The 18,016-nt window shown below is 37.8% G+C and overlaps 2 protein-coding genes across 2 annotated transcripts in view; one reads left to right on the top strand and one right to left on the bottom strand.

Moving 5' to 3' along the window:
• Nucleotides 1-18,016, bottom strand: part of GTF2F2 (general transcription factor IIF subunit 2) — a 155,282-nt gene that overhangs the window by 80,136 nt on the left and 57,130 nt on the right. The gene's annotated exons all lie outside the window — the stretch shown is intronic.
• Nucleotides 6,393-7,172, top strand: KCTD4 (potassium channel tetramerization domain containing 4). The gene has a single exon (XM_047079961.1). It carries the CDS (start codon nt 6,393-6,395, stop codon nt 7,170-7,172), a length of 780 nt encoding a protein of 259 aa, XP_046935917.1.

Below are 18,016 nucleotides of genomic sequence, written 5' to 3' on the forward strand. Positions count from 1 at the left end.
GGTATGAAGGTAGCAGCTCACAGAACTGCTCAAATATTTCATCAAATCTGAGAAAGCATCAACTATAACATACATCATCTTATAAGCCATTAAGACAAAACACTACCATGATTTTAAGACATACCCTGATTTCAGAACTGTTTAATGTGAAAAATGTGCAACATGAAAGAGTCCTCCGTCCCTAATTTACAATCAATATACTAAGAAACAGCATTTGCTCCTATGAACCATCATATATCCTGTCCTGCTGTTCAGGCTCCCTTCTCTTTCCTCCACACCATGTCACCACTAAGGAAGGACACAAGAGGATCTAAAGAAAAGAGGATGACAGAAGGACCAGTGGTGGGGGACAGTACTTAAGAGCAAAGATTTTTTTTCATCACTGATTTCATAATAATATTACCTTTACAAGTTTTCAAAGCCATGTCCCTCATTTTGAGATTGTACATAATGGTTATTAACATTTTAAAAATATCTTCTTCCCAAAGAGAAGGCAAAATTCCATTTTGCCAAATAGCACTATAAAAATGAGTTCTATATAATAACATAATTTCAATGTTCATTTGATGGCTCATGAAAGTGCTTTGCTCATCTGGTTACAATAGAATTTTCCAGTGAATAATAATGCATAGGCTACAATTCAAAAAAGAGAAAATTCATTTTAAAAAACATAAATGACTTCTCACAGAATTATAAAACACTGCTTTCCCTGAAGCACTCATCTCCCAAAGTATATTTAAAATATGAATTAATATGATTTGTAAATTGTTTTCACAGTCAACTGTATAATTAATGAAAAGCAAAGAATGCGGAATGGAATTTTGCTTGAAGTTCTCATTTAATCTGTCATTTTTATTTGTGCTCCTTTTAATACACAGTGCTTTATTCTTTTCTACACTCCTCAAATAAGCCTTAAGTTTGCCAATATAGCAAAGATTCCTGGGCTTCTCTGAAGACTCAGTTCAACACTGCAAAACATTCTCAAACACATTCACCTGACTGGAAGCACCCATCCACATCACCTTCCTACCAGAAGATACATCCAGTGAGTCCTAGGATTCAAGCATTCTACATAGTTGGTTAGATACTGTGGCCAATCAGCAGCATAAGGTAGCTGGGGCAGTATTTGTGTTAGTACAATCCCAGTACCAGACAACACTTAATGCAGATGAATTTTATACGTCAAAACTAAAGGTTTGACATTCAAACATAATTAGATTAACATGGAAAAATACTTGATTCTTATATTAATACATTACACTGTGTAATCTATTTTTATTTTTTTTGAGAGAGCAAGCATACACCCAAGAGAGCTGGGGAGGGGCAGAGAAAGAGGGAAAGAATCCCAAGCAGGTTCCACGCTTAGGATGGAGCCCCATGCAGGGCTCAATATCACCACCCTGAGATCACGACCTGAGCTGAAATCAAGAGTCAGATGCTTAACTGACTGAGCCACACAGCACCCCTATTTTTATTTTTTAACACAGAGGCTAGAGTAAATTAGTCATAGCTGAATATCAAAACGAATGTTTCTCACATTAAATGCTATTAACAGGAGGCTACAAAGAAGAGATAAACCACACATTAAAAAAGAGAAACTTGGGGCACCTGGGTGGCTCAGTCAGTTAAATATCCGATTGATTACGGCCCAGGTCATAATCTCACAGTTTGTGAATTCGAGCCCCACGTTGTGCTCCATGCTGACAGTGCAGAGCCTGCTTGGGATTCTCTTACTCCCTTTCTCTCTGCCCCACCCCTGTTCACATGCACGCTCTCTCTCTCTTTCTCTCTCTCAAAAATAAATAATTAAACTTAAAAAAGAGAGAGAGAAAACTTAGCTTGCAAAAGACACGGTTCAAAGTAGAGACATCAGAAGACATAAAAGTAAGATGGCCAAGGGTTAGCCAGATTTGAGAAAATGAACAGATAAAGCTATCATTATGGAGTCAGGTAGGTGGGCATCAAATTCAAGTGAGGAAAACAGATCAAGAAGCTTGAAAAAATGTGGCAAGTCCGGAGCTAAGACCGAGTGCCAGATTCAAGTAAAAATCGACAGTTGCTTTTACCTTCTTTCTAAGGTAATGGGAACTCATCTTTGTTTTATTTTGTTTTGTTCTGTTTTTGTAAAGACAGGCAGAAACATGGAGGTAAAAACAATCAAAAAGATCTGGTATAGGTGGAGACAGAAGCAGTGTTCTTTCTTATTTTAAAGGCAGCTCCTAAAACCTACCTTTTTCCTTGAAAAGGAGTGTTTGAATTTCACAGAGTGATATGGTCAGTTTGGGGGAATTATCAAATCTTGTATCTTCCAACCAAAAGAGATACCTTCTTGGTGAGGTTCTACTTCCTTCCATGGCACATAAATAGAGCGAGCATATATTATGATGACATCCCGTGTCAATCGTGGCGAGGACAATGACCTCATTTTCCCTCAGGAACTAGTAGATAAGATGGGAACTCCTCCCACTGGCCTGGAAGAAGTTCTGCCTAATGCAGATATTGGAAGATTAGCATCATCATATTAGTGGGAGGTTTTGCTAGAATTTGATTAGGCACTGGGCCTAAGTAATGGATATACCTATACCAAGAACCTAACATGGCACTGTCTAAATCCTAAAAGTTGGGGCGCCTGGGTGGCTCAGTAGGTTAAGCGGCCGACTTCGGCTCAGGTCACGATCTCGCGGTTCTTGAGTTCAAGCCCCGCGTCGGGCTCTGTGTTGAATAGCGCAGAGCCTGGAGCCTGTTTCAGATTCTGTGTGTCCCTCTCTCTGACCCTCCCTCATTCGTGCTCTGTCTCTCTCTGTCTCAAAAATAAATAAACGTTAAAAAAAAAATTAAATCCTAAAAGTTGGCTAAAGGGCTCTTTTATATGTGTGAGTACAGATGTCTAAGACAGAGGTGATCTAACTCTAATAAAGGTCTAGGGTAATGAGTAGTAAACAGGGCCCCTACCTTAAAAAAATCATTCTGTCTGCAAAGGAGATGAAATCCTCAAATCTAGTGATCAAGTGGATCTAAGTAAGCTAATCTTTGACATGTGGGTTAAGCTTTTTGCTGAAATTGTTGAACTGCAGTTTATATCTGCAGTGAGGTGGAGAAATAGAATCACACCATATTTTTCTTGGCATACGAAGCACCACTTTTATACTTTTAGGGTTGTGTGGACCTGACTGACACTATCCAGGACAAGCTTTCCCCACCCTCCACCCACCCAAGCAGGCAAATACAAACTTAGAATAGAACAGAAAGAAGAAAACAACCTGGCTGTCTCGTAAGGGGCAGGTGTGCCACAACAGGCAGCAATGATCTACAACCCCCTGCAACGTCTGTAAAACGCAATCATGTTACTTTAAAGGGGATAATGTGGTGTAATGGGGATAAAGTGAGGCCTACCGGGAGCCATTTTTCTTTTTCAAGACTGCAAGTTGGGGGCAGCAGGACACAAAAGAAAAGTGCTATGGATTCATATCAACTTCTAGTCAGGCACTAAGACAAAGCTTCCATCACACTATTGTTGCCAGGCCACGGGTGGCAAGCAAATCATGCATGGCAGGTGTGCAGAAGCCAAGAACGCCGGTGTGAAGTGAAGAGTGAAAAAAAAGCGACCGAGGGTCAGAGGCACATATTGGGGTGGGTTCAGAGTCTGTCAAGGCAAGCCAGCAGAAACAAAGAACACAAATAGTCTTAAAACCCAGGCAGCAGAAACAGAAGTGAGTTGGCAAGTGTAACGGGGCCCCGGTGCGCTGGCTGAAGAGGCAGCCCCGCCTCACCTTCCCATCCTGAGGAAGCCCACCTTCTAGCAGCACGCGCTTCATTTCCCCATGAAGGCATCTACAAATGGGCCAAACAGGCTGTAGGGAAGAAGGCCTAGGATTACGTGATCATCTCCTATGTCACTCCATTTAATCATAAAACCCAGGTTCCATCACTACACTATAGTTCTGTTCTGCTGCTTCTGATGTCCCATAAAGTTCATTTAAAGAGGACCAGACCCAGCAACGAAATTATCACGTCTTTGCGGATTCTGCTTATTACATGGTGCTACTAGCATACAGTGACTACAAACATATGAATCCCATGAATACATTTCCAAAGTTGTGCTAAAAAATCTATTAAATATATTTTTTTAATTTTTTTAATGTTTATTTGAGAGAGAGCGAGCGAGCGAGAGCCAGTGAGCAAGCACAAGTGGGGGAGGGACAGACAGAAAGGGAGACACAGAAGGTGAAGCAGGCTCTGGGTTCTAAGCTCTCAGCACAGAGCCCAATGAGGGGCTCAAGCCCATCGACCGAAAGATCATGACCAGATGCTTAACTGACTCAGCCACCCAGGCACCTCTATATTTCTTAAAAAGTCAGATCCATAGACAAGACTTGATTCTAAAACAACAAAATCAACACAGACATGAAATTGTTAGAATATAAGAGTAAACTCTTCTTAAATGATACAGGACTAAGAGGAAGCTTTAGTTCAAGTGTTGGCTTATTAACAAGCTGTAAAGTTCTAGGTAAAACACTGTTAAAAGCTCCCTAGGGGCGCGTGGGTGGCTCAGTCGGTTAAGCGTCCAACTTTGGCTCAGGTCATGATCTCGTGGTTCGTGGGTTCGAGCCCTGCGTCGGGCACTGTGCTGACAGCTCACAGCCTACAGCCTCTTTAAAGTGTCTCCCTCTCTATCTGCCCCTCCCCCACTCGTTCTCGCTTTCTTTCTCTCAAAAATAAACAAACATTTAAAAAAATTCCCCAGAATGTAATTTTATTTTTGGTAAAATGAGGAGGTTGAATTTTATGGTCTCTAAGCAAAAACTCAGCTCTAAAAATGTTATGCATTAGATTTCTAGTTTAATTTCAATGGACTTTTGATAATCTAAGTATTAATACATGTTATCTGCTATAATTAAAGATATAATTTTTTATATCTGAAGAAAATCTAACATTGCTTAGAGAAAATACAAGGTAAGCATTTTTAGAAGACTCTGCTCCAATGTTTCCGCCAACATACAGTTGAATAATTAAAAAATGCCTTTAATGTAATAGAAATATAAATCAATTCAATATTAAATCTAAATCTAATTTAACTCTGAGAATAATGTGCTCCTCAGAATAATTTAGCAGATAGACCAGTCAAGTAATAGTGTACTGGGGACAATGTTCACATTTCTTGCCCCTGGGCCTTTAAACTCTAGAAATGAAAGCTCAGATCTCTAAAATGCCTTGGAAGGCAAGTTAGAGGGGAAGAAGAAAAAAGGGGCGGGGGTGGAGGGGACACCAGACTCAACACTGTTCCAGTTCCCAAGTTACCAAAAAATAAAATAAAAAGTTGTCTTTGGCCCTTTTGCCTTTTGTGTACACTGGGGGGGGGGGGGGGGGACAATTAAAAAAACAGTGAAATTTACCATGGCACCATTTTATAGCAGGTATTCTGAATCTTTTATCTTCCGAAACATGTGCACGTGGGTATGTGAACATGCGCGCACACACACACACAGTTATAGTATTTTCTACAGCAGCCCAAGTCTTTGTTCCACATGGAGCGGGTTTGGGATAGAACAAGCTTATGAATTTTTCATAGGATATCTTAACCAAAAAGACATGTAAATGACTACTGAAAGCCTGTACGTTTGACGCTTTACCTTAGGGTAAAACAAACAAATAAACCCAAATAAAATAAAATAATAGAACCTTTCGTTAAGCATTAAGAGCATTAAGAAAATTTCTTGTGCTAAAGATCTCTAAATCACAATCACATGCAAATCAAACTAAATTCAAGTGCCACATCATAAACAACAGGTTTAAATGTTCTCATTTGGGTCTTTAAAAATGACTTCACCACTGTGAAACGTGTGTTTTACAGGAGAAAAGATTCTATACACCTCCTTCCCTTCTCTTTTGGTTTCCTGTTTATGATTTGCTTTAAAAAATGACACAGATTCAATATGCATTTTTCAAAAACTAAAAATATTATTCAATATTAAGCTTGCCTGTGTGAGCAATAACTTAAAAGACATTTAGAAACGGAAACATACTCAACTTAGCTGGAGAATTAAATATTTGTAACTGCTTAACTGCTAAGAGGAAATTCAATTTACTGAGTAACTTGAGGAACTTTTATTACTTCAAAGAACACACATGAAAATCTTAAACAACAAATTCCTTCCCTGATACAGTTAAATGCAAATTATCTTTTTTTTCCCTGTCTTCTTACTCCAGAAATCTCCCGCACGCATAGCTGATGCGCCACCTACTGCAAAACCGAGCTGACAGAGCAGGCGGCGCTGCCAGCATTTCCATTCCATCACCAGGCTGGGGCTGAATAAAGGCGTGCTTGTGTGGTAGTGTTTCTTTTTTAAAAATCTCAGAGCCAAGAAGAACAGGCTGAAATAGCATTTTCAAAAATGGAGCGTAAAATAAACAGAAGAGAAAAAGAAAAGGAGTATGAAGGGAAACACAACAGCTTGGAAGACGCTGACCAAGGACAGAACTGCAAATCCACACTGATGACCCTCAACGTTGGTGGATATTTATACATTACTCAAAAACAAACACTGACCAAGTACCCAGACACTTTCCTTGAAGGTATAGTAAATGGAAAAATCCTCTGCCCGTTTGATGCTGATGGGCATTATTTCATAGACAGGGATGGACTCCTCTTCAGGCATGTCCTGAACTTCCTACGAAATGGAGAACTTCTACTGCCCGAAGGCTTTCGAGAAAATCAACTTCTTGCACAAGAAGCAGAATTCTTTCAGCTCAAGGGACTGGCGGAGGAAGTGAAAGCCAGGTGGGAAAAAGAACAGCTAACACCCAGAGAGACTACTTTCTTGGAAATAACAGATAACCATGATCGCTCCCAAGGACTGAGAATTTTCTGTAATGCTCCTGATTTCATATCAAAAATAAAATCTCGCATTGTTCTGGTGTCCAAAAGCAGGCTGGATGGATTTCCAGAGGAGTTTTCAGTATCATCAAACATCATTCAATTTAAATACTTCATAAAATCTGAAAATGGCACTCGACTTGTACTAAAGGAAGACAACACCTTTGTCTGTACCCTGGAAACTCTTAAGTTTGAAGCTATAATGATGGCTTTAAAGTGTGGCTTTAGACTGCTGACCAGCCTGGATTGTTCCAAAGGGTCAATTGTTCACAGCGATGCACTTCATTTTATCAAGTAATTACCTGTGTCACGAACAAAGGCAACAAGCATGCAGCCAGCAAGCTTCGGAAAACCACGGCATCAAAGGCATCCCAAATAACGTGTGCCCAGTCAGCTCTGTACTCAGAGCCCTGCTGCTAATCAATTACTGTGAGCTAACGGTATGTAAATTCTATTGCTAAAGATGTCCTTCTCAAGGGTGTTCCTGCTGATCAGACTCTTATACTTAAAATGAAAACAGTGATGTTCTATATATTATAAATAAAGACTGAATGCTTTTGCTATTTGTTTATTTCTCTGTAAACTGTCTTTCAGTCAGAATGTCTTTGGTACTTGCACAATGAACAAGCATGTACATTATCTATCATTCATTTAAGTAAATGGTAATACAATATTCTAAGGGGCTGTAAGATTTAAAATCCTTTCTAGCAATCTACAAAGAAACTGAACTGGTAAAATTAAACATTGAGAGAAAAAGAGATGTGCAGATGTACTAAAACAGAGCTACAGTGAAACCAAATGTAACTGTAAGAAGGTATTAAAGCTACTGACTTAATTTTAACGGCAGGCACTAAAAGCTTATTCATAGTTCCTGTATTTTATACTAGAATTATAGCTGAATTGACATATTGCTGAACATTCCTAGAAAACTGCTTGATGACAATAAAAAATAAATAAAAGCACTATTAGCTTCTTTGTATTAATAATTATAATAAAAAGTTATATGTGTCACTTTCAAAACAAAGTGTACCACTTGATGATTTCACACAATATTACCTATTGATGTAGTCAACTGGCAGGCTACAGTAACCCTGGCTGGTCTTCCAAGTGACAAAAATCAGCAAATTCATTTCTTTGCAGGCTGGGTTCCAACACAACCTGCATAACTTAGCCTCAACAGAATATGTGGTATCAAAATAATACAGGAGTTCATTTTCAGAACCACCCTGTCTATTCATTCTTCAAGCTCAAAAATATTAAATAAGCATCACTAGACATTATTCTTATGAAAGAACTTTATTCATTTCAGTACCTATTTTGATGCTAAATCTCAGATTCACTGAATTGTGTTAATTTCTTTAACCTCATGCTGAAGTTATTTTTTTAAATTAAGTTTCATATATGGCTGTCTCAATGAGATAATGCAGAAACTTAGCTCTAAGTGCTAAGTTAGAGTGCATTTTTCCTCCCAAAGAACAGCTAAATCATTAATATGCCTCTCATTTCCTTTGGCTTCTAAGAACAAATTAGATCTTAAATTTGCTCCTTTAAAATTTAACCATTATTAAACAAGTTTAACCATTAAAACAGGTAACTAAATCTTGATTTTAATAAAATTCAACAAAAGTTTCTGAAAACCTTGACTGAGGTTACATAAATTAACATAAATGCCAAAAGTTTGCTTAAACATAAAAACTTGGAATTAGCAGCAAAGCTAATTCATTCTTAGAACTCTGATTTCCAGTTATAAAATCAAAGGTAATGCAAAAGTTGGCTGTACATACTAAGGGAGATACTTTAAAATCTATCATACAAAAAAGTCCTTTAAAAAATGCACATAAAAAAAAAACACCTCAAAACTCCATATCAACCACACAATCTTTTTATATATAACAAGAAAAAAGATGCTTCTAATAAAACATCAAATTATCTCTTACATACTTTAACATGGCTTAATTAAGAGTTAAAGGAACTATGAAAACAGAAAAATACAGTAAAATCTATTTTAGCTGTTACTATAATTGAACTGTTTACATGCGTCTCCAGCTTATGAGTTGACTTTTCCTTGGCATTTGGACTTTGGTAATGAAAAAAATGATAGTGATTTAATGTCAAAGCAAGATTTTCTCTAACAAGATTTCATTACAGATAATGAATATAGCCTTGACATATCTTATTACAGGAGATATCACTGAACAAATCTCCTTAGAAGTATTATAAGTTTTTGCATGAATTCACAAAAAGAGAATTTAACTGTTACAACAAATCATTACTGATGGAAACCAGTACTTAAAGAAATCTATTAATCATTTTGATAAATGTCTCTAAAATAATTGTATCTGGATGCATTTAACTCATCCTCAAACTTTTGATAAACCATAATATTGTAAAACGATTTAATAATCTGGAAGGATATTTGACCAGATTGATTATTCTTGTGTAACTTTTTAGAAGTGTAGCTTTTTAAATTCAGCCAGTTGCACTTGGGTTTATACATCAAGTGCATAAATAATGTGTTGTAATATCATTTTCAATTTCACCATTTCTTAAAATATTTAGAAATGCCTCCCATTAAAAAAAACTCAAGAAATCATACAAAATGCCAATCATAAGTCAGGGTGATATCATATTTTTGTTTGCAGTCAATGAAGAATTTCTTCCTCAAATTTTTCACAAAAAAATTCTTGTTTTTCTCACTGCTCCACAGAGTAAGTCACAAAGTGACGCTTTATCTTCTTTTTCAGAAGACAGGTAATAAAAAAAAAATAGGTTACTATACTTGCTGCAAGCCAAACATAGATAGTCCCATATTTGGAATTAACCCACACAATGCTTCTAGCACTGTCCTTAAAATGTGAAAAATAAAAACACAGCTTATAGTGTACTATACTTCTAAAATGTATATGGCTGTGTGCAGAGCAAATGAAACACTTAATGAGACTTTTCAAATGATGAAAGATGACTACCAACTCAGACTGAGGGTAATGATACTAATGAAACTTGTTATTTTTTAAAGAAAATTAATTACAGTTCAATTCTATTTTAAAGATAATAAAAGATAACCCTTACTGTTTTATTACATGCCTGATACTGCACTATGAACATGCATTATCTTAATTAATCCTCACAATGACATTGAGGAAGGTACTATCATTCTTTCACAATCATATAGTTATTAAGAGGTAAAACAGGATTCAAAACCTGAATCAAAGGCCGGATTCAAAACCGGCCAGGTACATTAACTTCAGAGCCCAGGAACTGTGTGTGCTTTTGCCGGCCACTTACATCTCTAACACTTAAAACCTGGCATAAAACAGGCATTCCTGAAGTATGGGCTCAACATAGAATACCAAAATACAGGTTTGCCTCACTTGATAAAAAAATCTCACAATGCAGCTTCTTGTAAAATGAGTGAAAAACTGAACTAATGGGAAAGCAAATAAAATTTTTAATGTCACGTTGGGTCATTTAAAGAACTTGAGATCAATCATCTCACAACAATAAAGGATAGCCTAAATTTGTCTATTGACAAATCTGGATCTTCACATATCAGGTTTGTGGAAAAGGAGATTAACTTTTTATGACCTGTACAGTCCACAGAACTGACATATTATGAAGAAAAAATATAGCGCACATGAGCTCTGAAGTCAGACTTGGATTCAAATCCAATTAACCTCCACTAACTTGCCTACATAACGTAAGCAAGATTCTTCACTTCTTTGAACTTCAATATTCTCTGAGCAAAATGGAGATAATGATTAGCTGATAGACCCTTTATAAGGCTTAAATTAAATTACATGTAAAGGGCCTCACCCACCGTAGACTTTCAATAAGCACTGGTTATTATCTTATCCAGTGTAAAGATACCTTCATGACACAACCATGAATAACATGCACAAAAATGTACGTTTACAATTATTAGGCTTTCAACCTAGACATAAACAGAATGCAGAACTTTTAACAAATGCAATGCCTAATACTTTGATGAATGCTATAAGATACAAGAATATACTTTAAATTGCTACCGGCAAACATAGTTTTCATTGGTATTAGTTTAAAAATACATACGAGTTTCTTGGGACTTTTATATTCTACCTTCATGTACAAAATCTACGAGAACCAAATAATCATTGCAGCTGTTTCATCAGCAGTATAAAACCAGTCAGCAGTAATATATGTGATAACACAATCCCAGAGATACCTGCATCTAATAAATTCTGGTTAAATGTCTTAAACTACAATGATGTCAGTCAAGGTTAAAATCAGAGCATCTGAATCATAATTATTCTTGCTAACAAAGCAGAAGTGTAGTATGGACTATCCCAGAGAGCATGCAACTTAGAAATTATTTGTATTTAGCTTTGAAATATATATGGCTACTTCTGTAGCAGACTGATCTTCTTAATCATATTTTGCTTAAGCTAGTATTAAAATTAATTTGCTTCAGTGAACAAGCACCAAGGGAGTGGTGATAAAGGGAGGTGTGCCAGGCAGAGGGAAATATCTAAGATGAAATTTTAAATTTACCTAAAATAATTTATGAAAAGGTGACTATGTTTCTACTTCTTGAACAAAATATACAATAGGGGGTGCCTGGTGGCTCAGTTAGTTTCAGCTCAGGTCATGATCTCATGGTTTGTGAGTTTGAGCCTTGCATAGGGCTCTGCACGGACAGCACAGAGCCTGCTTAGGATTCTCTCTCCCTCTCTCTCTGCCCCTCCCCCTCTCTCTCTGCCCCTCCCCTGCACTACTGTGTGTGTGTGTGTGTCTCAAAATAAACATTTAAAATAATAAATACAGACAACTATATAATAAATCACTCATCCATATATATCTAAAAAATGCACAAGAGTAAAAGTTTCTATCAAACAAAAATCACTGATATGCACCACATAAGCTACTATAAATGACCTCCATTTAATTAAAATTTTCCAACAATGCAAAAAAAATGTGCAATGTTAAGGATTTTGTATATAAAATGTGGAAACTCTAGTTTAATTTTAATCACTAATTATTTTAGAAAAAATACTGAATTGGATATGAAAGAGTGAAATAATTGTAGGTCTTTAAAAAAACTGTTCCCTAGCATAAAATATAACAGTCAACCTAATAGCACAACGAGTTTTTCCAAACCCAAGATTCCAGAGTATTTAGGTACATTTAAAAGCAACATTTAGGGTTGCCTGGGTGGCGCAGTCGGTTAAGCGTCCGACTTCAGCCAGGTCACGATCTCACGGTCCGTGAGTTCGAGCCCCGCGTCGGGCTCTGGGCTGATGGCTCGGAGCCTGGAGCCTGTTTCCGATTCTGTGTCTCCCTCTCTCTCTGCCCCTCCCCCGTTCATGCTCTGTCTCTCTCTGTCCCAAAAATAAATAAACGTTGAAAAAAAAAATTAAAAAATAAATAAATAAAAGCAACATTTAGTAGTTTGGTTTCTTTTCTTTTCTTTTTTTTTTTTTTAAAGATCTCATTAACTGTGGAAAATTCCGTTTTGAAGACAGGCTCAACTTTTCAAAAAGTAATTCTGCTTACTATCTTCAAGGATGTTTAGACATATATTCTACATCATTAGTGTAAAATTGAACAAGTCTGATTTCTCCTTTTTTTTTTTTTTCAACGTTTATTTATTTTTGGGACAGAGAGAGACAGAGCATGAACAGGGGAGGGGCAGAGAGAGAGGGAGACACAGAATCGGAAACAGGCTCCAGGCTCCGAGCCATCAGCCCAGAGCCTGACGCGGGGCTCGAACTCACGGACCGCGAGATCGTGACCTGGCTGAAGTCGGACGCCCAACCTGACTGCGCCACCCAGGCGCCCCCTGATTTCTTCTTAATTCCACTCCACTGATTTTGTCTTGTTATAACAGATATTAACTAATTTTTAAGGTTCTTAAGAATTACTGAACGATATTAACTTTAATCTCAGTGGTTATTTAAATTTAATAACCTTCTGTGACTTAATGAGGTTTTACCAAAAAATGAGACTATTTAGCATTTACTTTAGATAGATCATTTGCTGAATTGTTATTCATTTTTAAAAAACATTACAAATAAGTCTGAATGCAGATACCCATGATCTCATATCTGTTTTGACTGTTGCATATTTTTTCTATCCATATATATTTTTAAAGAAACCCACGTAGAAAGAAAAAGGAAAGACTATTATATATAGCTATGTGCAGGAATAAATTATTAGTAAACGTTGGGTGATTACTGGAGAGAAACACAAAACAAAAAATCTAAAAGTCATAGGTGATTAATCTATAAAACAACAAAATCAAATTATACAACCACAGGCACTTGCACTTATGATACATACACCTTTACTTGTTACAACGCAGCCCAAAAAGAACACATTGGGATTCAGTATGTAAATATACAGCTACCTTGAAAACTGGAAGCAGGCTTTATTAAAATGCCATTTTGATTGCCAGCTATACTTCCCTCCCCTCTTCTTTCTACCTTATCAAATTTAAATTATTTGGATATAAGACAGATCATACTTACAAGAGGCAAGAAAATGGGGTACTGTGTCTCTTACTATTTTAGAACAAAAATTTTTTATGTTGTAAAACTCACAAGATAATGAGTTTGTAGAAAACTAACAAAGCTTGATATAAAAATTTGGCAGTTAAGGGGCACCTGGGTAGCTCAGTTGGTTAAGCGTCCAACTTCAATTCAGGTCATGATCTTGCAGTCCATGAGTTAAAGCCCCACATCAGGCTCTGTGCTGACATCTCAGAGCCTGGGGCCTGCTTTGGATTCTGTGTCTCCCTCTCTCTCTGTCCCTCACCTTCTCACGCTTTCTCTTTCTCTCTCACAAAAATAAACATTAAAAAAATTTTTTTTTTTTTTTAATTTTGGCAGTTAAGGGGCGCGTGGGTGGCTCAGTCGGTTAAGTGTCTGACTTTGGCTCATGGTTTGTGAGTTCAAGCCCCGCGTTGGGTTCTGCGCTGACACCTCGGAGCCTGGAGCCTGCTTCAGATTCTGTGTCTCCCTCTCTCTCTCTGCCCCTCCCCTGATCACGCTGTCTCTCTCTCTCAATAATAAATAAACATTTAAAAAAATTAAAAAAAATAATTTTGGCAGTTAACACTGACAGATTTAGCGACACCATAGGCTATGCATTAAGTAAACTCATTCCCAATCTCACCCTGAGACTTTCCATTTAACTAAAGGATGTAATAAAGTATTTTAAAGTAGAATTACTTTTAATCCCTTTTAACTTTTAAATAATGAGCATGTATCAAACACTGGTCTTTGGGGGTTCAAGACAGTAGAAGAGCAGTTGAGGATTTAAAATTCGAAGTAAAGAATAAACACACAAATAAATAAAATTCCAAGTATAAGGTACAGTTCTAAGTACTTTATGTGCATTGTCTCCTTTAAAACATAATGCAAAGATTGCTACTTATGTCCCCAATACCCACTCTTTCTTTCTGTTAGTAATCAAGTCCTGATTCAGGATGACAACTGTACCCAGACAAAGGCTGTATTTTCCAGTGTTCTGTGGCTGCTGCTGGGTGTGTACAAGCTATAAAGTTCTGACCGATGGAATGTAAGCAAAACTCGTAAGCAATGTAAGCAAAAAAAACCTTTTGGATAATGTCTTCTAAAGGGTTACAAAGTCAGGTGAACCTTTAGGCTTGCCCTATTGACCCCATTTTGCTTCCTGGGATACAGACGTGGTGGCTATAAGTGCAGAAGTCATTCTGGATCATGCGGAGGATGGAAGCCACGAACTAATGATAGCAGATGGTTGATAATGACCATGGAACCATCATACTAGACCTGGACTTCTTATCTCAGAATTCCTTTACAAAGAAGAAAAGTGTGTTTAAATCATTGATATTTTGGGATGTCTGTTAATCCTAACAGATGGATGTGGGTCCAATCCCCATTTTACAGATGAGGAAACAAGACTCAGAGTTAAGCAACTTGCTGCAGGTACACAGCTCGAAAGAAACCTCCAAGTGCCAAGCTCCTAACCACTTACACGAAACCACTTTCGGACCTGACACAGAGAACTCAGTGAGAGACTTGAAAATGGGCAAGATAATGTAAGATGGTGAGTACCTCCACTCATTTGGGTAGGCTAAGACTTGGCTTCAAATACTGGAAGATGTCGAGGTTAACCAAAAGGGAATCCAGCCAGTCTGGTGAGTTTGCTGTAAGAAAAAACTAGGATAGAGAATCCATTTCTGAGACATGTTGAACCACAACCACATTAAGGAAAAGGGGTGACTGACAGGTCAAAGAGTATGTCTAACCAGGAAAGAAACCTCTGTGAGCCAAGGAGATTTTCCTTATTCAGGTACAGAATAATTATTAAATAATCCAGAAGAATAACTAGCTCCCTGGGAATAACCATCAAACTGATTGCTAAAAATTCTTCTAAGGGAACATCTAAGAAAAAGTAGAATATCTTTACACAACGGAGGGGAGTAGGGGGGAGACAGCATTCATATAAAGTAAACAAAGAGAGACACCTGGGTAGCTCAGTCGGTTGAGTGTCTGACTTCAGCTCAGGTCATGATCTCACCGTTTGTGGGTTTGAGCCCCGCATCGGGCTCTGTGCTGAGAGCTCAGAGCCTGGAGCCTGCTTTGGATCTGTGTCTCCCCTCTCTCTGCCCCTCCCCCACTCATGCTCTCTCTCAAAAATAAATAAATGTTAAAAAAAAGTTTTTAAGTAAACAAAGAAACAACTTTACATATTTCTGAGACACAGTCAACTTTAAAAACAAATTTTTTAAAAATATTTATTCACTTTTGAGAGACAGAGTGCGAGTGGGGGAGGGGCAGAGAGAGGGAGACACAGAATCTGAAGCAGGCTCCAGGCTCTGAGCTGTCAGCACAGAGCCCAACGCGGGGCTCAAACTCACAAACTGTGAGATCATGACCTGAGCCAAAGTCGGACACTCAACCGACTGAGCCACGCAGGCGCCCGATATAGTCAACTTTTTGTACTATACCCCCCGCCCTCCACTTTGGGAGTGGAGGAGGAGTAAGAGTGTAGGCTGAAAAGAGCATAATTCTCTTCCGTTTCCCAGTAATATCAAACAATCGAAAAAAATACATAGGATCAAAAAGCATCTTCTTTGCTCCATTTTAGAGTTTTCTGAGAGGAAGAAAACTGAGAAGAAGAAATGTAGTCTGAAAAACTGAACTGGTGGAAGATGGCAGATGGACATGGCCAATTTCTTAGTAAAGCAAGGCATGGATGCAGAAAGAGTTCCTTACGTAAGAAGCTATCTCCAGACAGAGGGGCCTGAGGCTCTAAACCAGCAGGACAGCCAATTGTTTCCTAAGTAGCCAGTATTATTATCTTCAATTTTCCCAATTAATAAGCTTGTGGTAAACTACTCAAATAATTAGACACTTTCCCCAAGAACATGTCAACAGAAGGATCAAGAAAAACAACTGCTGGCTTGTTTTACACTTTAAGTTAAAATACTGGAGCACTGATGCTAATGCTCACATGTTTTTTTTTTTTTTCTTAATAAGATAAAAAGTGACCCAAAAGACAACAGGTGAGGTTTTTTTGTTGTTGTTGTTCTGGTTATACAACTCGAAACAGATGATCTTTTAAGAACAACACTCACTCATCCACACATTAGATTTTACATTTACTTCTAAATATGTAGTGTTTTTGTATTACACAGGTTTAAAAGATAAAATATGAAGTTACTGTTGCTTAAAACCTTATTTTACAAGCTGAGAGCCAAATTACTTATAAATCCTTAGAAGACTTAAACACGAGAATACACACGGAATTGTCCATTAGAAAGGAAAAGTATTTTGAAAATTGGCAAACTGATAAACAAAAGATGTCAAAGATGTCACCTAACTAAGACCAATACAGTTAAACAATCCTGAACGTTGCCCTGGAACCCAGGCATCTTTTTAGCTTCTGGTCACTTATAGCTATTAAATGTAATGAAATAGAATGCAGACAGATTGAGAAATGTTCTTATTCTAAAGCACTCAAGGACGATGCCTGCTAACCTAGTTCCTACCAATCTTTTACAAAATCAAATAGAGAAGAATCGGACCAATGGCACTGCTTGGTCAATCTTTCTGAATTGAACACACACCTAACTAAAGCTGCTAATAATATCTTCTGCTTGGCTTCACATTAATGATACATTTCTTTTACATTTTAGGTTAAAATGCAATATACTTACCAAAACAATTCACTTTCTTAGATCATTCTTTTATTTTATTTTATGAAATTTATTGTCAAATCAGTTTCCATGTAACACCCAGTGCTCATCCCAAAAGATGCCCTCTCCAATGCCCATCACCTACCCTCCCCTCCCTCCCACCCCCCATCAACCCTCAGTTTGTTCTCAGTTTTTTTTTTTTTAATTTTTTTTTTCAACGTTTATTTATTTTTTGGGACAGAGAGAGACAGAGCATGAACGGGGGAGGGGCAGAGAGAGAGGGAGACACAGAATCGGAAACAGGCTCCAGGCTCTGAGCCATCAGCCCAGAGCCCGACGCGGGGCTCGAACTCACGGACCACGAGATCGTGACCTGACTGAAGTCGGATGCTTAACCGACTGCGCCACCCAGGCGCCCCTGTTCTCAGTTTTTAAGAGTCTCTTATACTTTGGCTCTCTCTCCCACTCTAACCTCTTTTTTTTTTTCCTTCCCCTCCCCCATGGTTTTCTGTTAAGTTTCTCCAGATCCACATAAGAGTGAAAACATATGGTATCTGTCTTTCTCTGTATGGCTTATTTCACTTAGCATCACACTCTCCAGTTCCATCCACGTGGCTACAAAGGGCCATATTTCATTCTTTCTCATTGCCACGTAGTACTCCATTGTGTATATAAACCACAATTTCTTTATCTATTCATCAGCTGATGGACATTTAGGCTCTTTCCACGATTTGGCTATTGTTGAGAGTGCTACTATAAACATTGGGGTACAAGTGCCCCTGTATCCCTTGGGTAAATTCCTAGCAGTGCTATTGCTGGGTCATAGGGTAGGTCTATTTTTAATTTTTTGAGGAACCTCCACACTGTTTTCCAGAGTGGCTGCACCAGTTTGCATTCCCACCAACAGTGCAAGAGGGTTCCCATTTCTCCACATCCTATCCAGCATCTATAGTCTCCTGATTTGTTCATTTTGGCCACTCTGA

The sequence above is a fragment of the Lynx rufus genome, unplaced genomic scaffold, assembly GCF_022079265.1.
Source record: "Lynx rufus isolate CCGP_SWC_20201006 ecotype Redwood Valley unplaced genomic scaffold, mLynRuf1.p SCAF_1, whole genome shotgun sequence".
In the NCBI taxonomy this organism is placed as follows: Eukaryota; Metazoa; Chordata; class Mammalia; order Carnivora; family Felidae; genus Lynx; species Lynx rufus.